Below are 5,000 nucleotides of genomic sequence, written 5' to 3'. Positions count from 1 at the left end.
CACACTTAGGAGTGTACACTATATTATAGTACACACTTAGGACTGTACACTATATTATAGTACACACTTAGGAGTGTACACTATATCTTAGTACACACTTAGGAGTGTACACTATATTATAGTACACACTTAGGAGTGTACACTATATTATAGTACACACTTAGGAGTGTACACTATATCCTAGTACACACTTAGGAGTGTACACTATATCCTAGTACACACTTAGGAGTGTACACTATATCCTAGTACACACTTAGGAGTGTACACTATATGATAGTAAACACTTAGGAGTGTACACTATATTATAGTAAACACTTAGGAGTGTACACTATATTATAGTAAACACTTAGGAGTGTACACTATATCCTAGTACACACTTAGGAGTGTACACTATATTATAATACACACTTAGGAGTGTACACACTTAGGAGTGCACACTATATTCTTATACACACTTTCTAGTAGTACACACAGTGTTAAACACACTCGGTTGAACACACTCATGTGACCGTGACATGTCTGTGTCTGTGTGTGTGTGTGTGTGTCTGTGTCTGTGTCTGTGTCTGTGTCTGTGTGTGCGTGCGCGTGTGCGTGTGTGTGTGTGTGTGTGTGTGTGTGTGCGTGTTGTGTGTGTGTGTGTGTGTGTGTGTGTGTAGGACTCGGAGCTGAACGAGCTGAGGAAGACCATCGAGCTGCTGAAGAAGCACAACGCCGTGACGCAGGCCGCCATCAACGGGGTCATCAACGCCCCCGAGGTCACCAGGACAGGTACGCCCCCGCTGGGACTCAAACCCACGACCTTCTTAGCGTAGCTAGCCACCCACCCACCCACTGCTGTCAGGACTGCAGTCTTACCCTATCTAGACCTCTATCTCTTCAGGCTACACCTTATTATTGTTATTTAATGGGAATCGACCCCACAACCTTAGAGTAGCTAGGCACCCACTGCAGAGGGGAGAGGACAGCTGTTTCCTGCTATGACTGATGGACAGATGATTCACTTCATTAAGATAAATGTTTTGTTTGTAAGTCGCTTTGGATAAAAGCATCTGCTAAAGGCCAAACATGTAAGAGACGATACTAACAGGTTGTCCTTCAGGAGGGAGGCTGGGGGAGGCTGGGGGGAGGTCCTTCAGGAGGGAGGCTGGGGGAGGCTGGGGGGAGGTCCTTCAGGAGGGAGGCTGGGGGAGGCTGGGGGGAGGTCCTTCAGGAGGGAGGCTGGGGGAGGCTGGGGGGAGGTCCTTCAGGAGGGAGGCTGGGGGGAGGTCCTTCAGGAGGGAGGCTGGGGGAGGTTGAAATCGGAGGACGGGCTCATTGTAAAGGAATGCGGGACGGTATCAAACACGCCGTTCCTCAGTCCATCCATGCAGCGTAGCGACTCTGAGTCACTCTGGATAAGAGCCTATGAGCCCTGATGACTCAAATATATAAACGTGACATAAAAGTACAAGACATCTTGTTTCTAAAGCTCTCACTGGCACAGCAGAATATGTTCAGGTCTTTTGCTAGCGTATCAGCCCAATAGAGCTCTCAGGTCTTCTGCTAGCATATCAGCCCAATAGAGCTCTCAGGTCTTCTGCTAGCATATCAGCCCAATAGAGCTCTCAGGTCTTCTGCTAGCGTATCAGCCCAATAGAGCCCTCAGGTCTTCTGCTAGCATATCAGCCCAATAGAGCTCTCAGGTCTTCTGCTAGCATATCAGCCCAATAGAGCTCTCAGGTCTTCTGACGCTGGTTTTCTCTGTGTACCACATGTACAAAAGAAGAGATTTGGTGAGGCTCCATTCTCATTTTATGCACCCAGATTGTGGAATGCACTGCCAGTTTACATTAGGGATTAATGTCAAGACTAGTCAAGACTAAAAAACCCTCTTTTTAATATTGCCTTTAAATGACTAAATAATTACATTATGATTATATAATGATTGGAGCACTTTGAGCTGCACTTTGAGCTGCAGGAAAAGTGCTATACAAATAAAGGTTATTATTATTATTATTATTATTATTATTACAGTCGTTTCACGTACTTAAGACCAACGTACCATCTCTAAGTCACTCTGGATAAGATCGTATGCCCAAATGACTCAAATATATAAACAAGACAAAAAAGTACAAGACTTCTACCATTTCCTGTTTGTTTGTCTTACCTGTCATGCCTCCCCTGTCCTCCAGGTGGCAGCAGCGCCCCCCAGCAGCAGCAGCCAGACCTGCGGATAAGGAGGCAGCACTCCTCAGACAGCGTCAGCAGCATCACCAGCGCCACCAGCCACTCCAGCGTCGGGTCCAACCTGGACTCAGAGGCCAAGAACAGGAAGAGGAACAAGAAGAACTGGGTAGGTTACACACACACACACACACACACACACACACACACACACACATCCAGCTAACCCGGTTGATTTAACAACTTTCTGATTGATTGATTGATTGAAAACTTTATTAGAAGATTTGCAGAAGTAGGTACATGAAAGTACATATTACATACAAGGTCAACTAAAAGGATAAAAACCCAAGAAAGCCACTGGCTTATTTCAATTGGGGTCCTTGATTTTCAATTCATCGTTACATGTAAGACAGACAGGGAAAAAAAACAACTAGTACTATCTACACGATAATACAGACAAATAACTATTACTATCTACAAGATAAAAATACATCCATCATGGGAAGAACAATACTAGATATACAATACAACAAAACATCAGGTATGTACAGCGGGTAGGACAGGTGGGGACATACACCACAGGTGGGGGCGGGGGACAAAACACAAAGTATGTACAGTGGGTAGTTCGGGTCTTTTAATCTGATTTTTGATTTAGAGGGTCCAGTTACGGATTGCAGCCTCCTGTAAATGTTTTTTGAGAGTGGTTTTGAAGGTGGGCAGTGTTTTGCACTCCTTTAAGATTATAGGAAGGGCGTTCCACATTTTTACTGCATAGTTTGCAAACGAGTTTAACCCCTTGTTTGTGGTGCAACGCGGTTGAACGTGGTTCGTGGAGCTTCCTCTGGTGTTGTATGTGTGGACGTTGTTCACTTTTTGGAAGTATGTTGACAGGTACTTGGGTGTCTTTGTGGTGTAGCGTATCTTGAAGACCAGGCCCAGTGCAAGCTGTTGCACTCTGTCAACTACTCGTAGCCAATCAAGGCTCAAAAAATGAGCAGCGGTTAGATGTGTCCTAGGGTTGAGGCCTAGCAGAAGCCTAACCAGTTTATTTTGGGCTGTCTGGAGTCTTGTTTTATGGGCCTTTGTGGTTCTATAGTACCATGATGTTACGGCATAGTCGAAGTGACATTGAATGAGAGCTCCTGATAGGGTCCTCAGTGTGTTTTTACTGACAAGTGAGGATATCCTGTACAAGAATCTAGTTCTATGGTTCACGTTTTTGATTACTTTTGCTGCCATTTTATCTCCGGAAAGATTTGCCTCTAAGATGGAGCCCAGGTATGTAATATCCTCTTTTCTTGTGATATTAATGTTACCCACTTTTATTTTAAAATGTTCAGCCTTTCTGAGTTTAGATGGGGATCCGTATAGGATGGTTTCAGTTTTACCTAGGTGTATTGATAGTTTATTGTCAGCTAGCCAGATGCAGATTCTACTCAGTTCAGTGCTTAGCGCTTTTTCCACCTGCAATATGTCCCTGTCAGAGACCAGCAGAGCCGAGTCATCCGCGAACAGGAACAAATTGCAATCACATGCTGATGACATGTCATTCACATATATTAGGAACAGTAAAGGTCCCAATATGCTTCCTTGTGGAACGCCGCAGGTCACTGGGAGGGGGGGGGACAGTGTTCCGTTCACACTAACCACCTGTTCCCTCCCCTCTAAGTAGGATTGCATCCAGCCCACCGATGTTCTATCGAACCCAATTGCTTTCAGTTTATCTAACAGTATGTGGTGATCTACTGTGTCGAAGGCCTTCTGGAGGTCCAGCATGACCATGCCGCAGTACTTGCCCGAGTCCACCTCATGGTTGATGTGGTCGTTCAAATAGAGAAGGCATGTGTCAGTGGAATGGGATGTTCTGAATCCTGATTGAAATTCATACATCAGATTTTTTTCGGTAAGGTACCTATCAACCTGTTCATAAACTATTTTTTCCATAAGTTTCGAGATGGAATTAAGAATAGAAACAGGTCGGTAGTTGCCTGGGTCTAATTTGCTTCCTTTTTTATACAGTGGGGTTACCCTTGCTATTTTAAAGTCAAGGGGGACGTGTCCCTGTTTGATGGAGAGGTTTATTATGTGGGTGATGATTGGGGTAATGGAGGCAGCTGAGTCTTTTAGAAATCTGGCTGGAATATTGTCATGGCCCGTGGCCTTTTCTGAGTGTAGAGCGCCCAGCTTTTTAAACACCTCATCGTTTGACACCATGGAGAGTTTAAAATCATCTTTGCGTACACCCAGTTTATTGTAGAACGCACGGATGTATTCTAAAGATACTTGTCGGTGTGCTTCATCTCTGCTTGGGTCTCTCATGTATACGCGTTTATATATGTGTGTGTGTGTGTGTGTGTGTGTGTGTGTGTGTGTGTGTGTGTGTGTTTGTATATGTGTGCAGCGTGCGTCGATCTCACACTCTGGGGTCTCTCATATCAACCAACCACACAGCTCCGTGTGTAACCCAGTAACCAATCAGAAGCTTGTAACCTAGTCTAGAAGACCTGTCTTCCCTCCACACTAACACAATCACTTTAATCCACATCTGACCCTGTTCTGTCTCTCTCTCTCTCTCTGTCTCTGTCTCTGTCTCTGTCTCTCCCTCTCTCTCTCTCTGTCTCTCTCTCTCTCTCTGTCTCTGTCTCTGTCTCTGTCTCTGTCTCTCCCTCTCTCTCTCTCTGTCTCTCTCTCTCTCTGTCTCTCCCTCTCTCTCTGCCTCTCTCTCTCTGTGTGTCTCTCTCTCTCTCTCTCTGTCTCTCTCTGTGTCTCTCTCTCTCTGTCTCTCTCTCTCTCTCTGTGTCTCTCTCTGTGTCTCTCTCTCTCTGTCTCTCTCTGTG

At 45.2% G+C, this 5,000-nt stretch overlaps 1 protein-coding gene across 1 annotated transcript in view; it reads left to right on the top strand.

Moving 5' to 3' along the window:
* The window catches only part of nav2a (neuron navigator 2a), a gene marked incomplete at both ends in the record, with an annotated part of 124,473 nt that overhangs the window by 108,673 nt on the left and 10,800 nt on the right, over positions 1–5,000 (top strand). Inside the window, 2 exon segments of the mRNA XM_080539811.1 lie at positions 657–768; positions 2,172–2,332. Of these exon segments, the coding sequence (XP_080395937.1) occupies positions 657–768; positions 2,172–2,332 (273 nt within the window).

This window comes from Nansenia antarctica (genome assembly GCF_963989245.1).
Source record: "Nansenia antarctica genome assembly, chromosome: 9".
Taxonomy (NCBI): Eukaryota; Metazoa; Chordata; class Actinopteri; order Argentiniformes; family Microstomatidae; genus Nansenia; species Nansenia antarctica.
The sequence above is the reverse complement of the archived record's forward strand: the minus strand, read 5'-3'. Positions and strand labels throughout refer to the sequence as shown.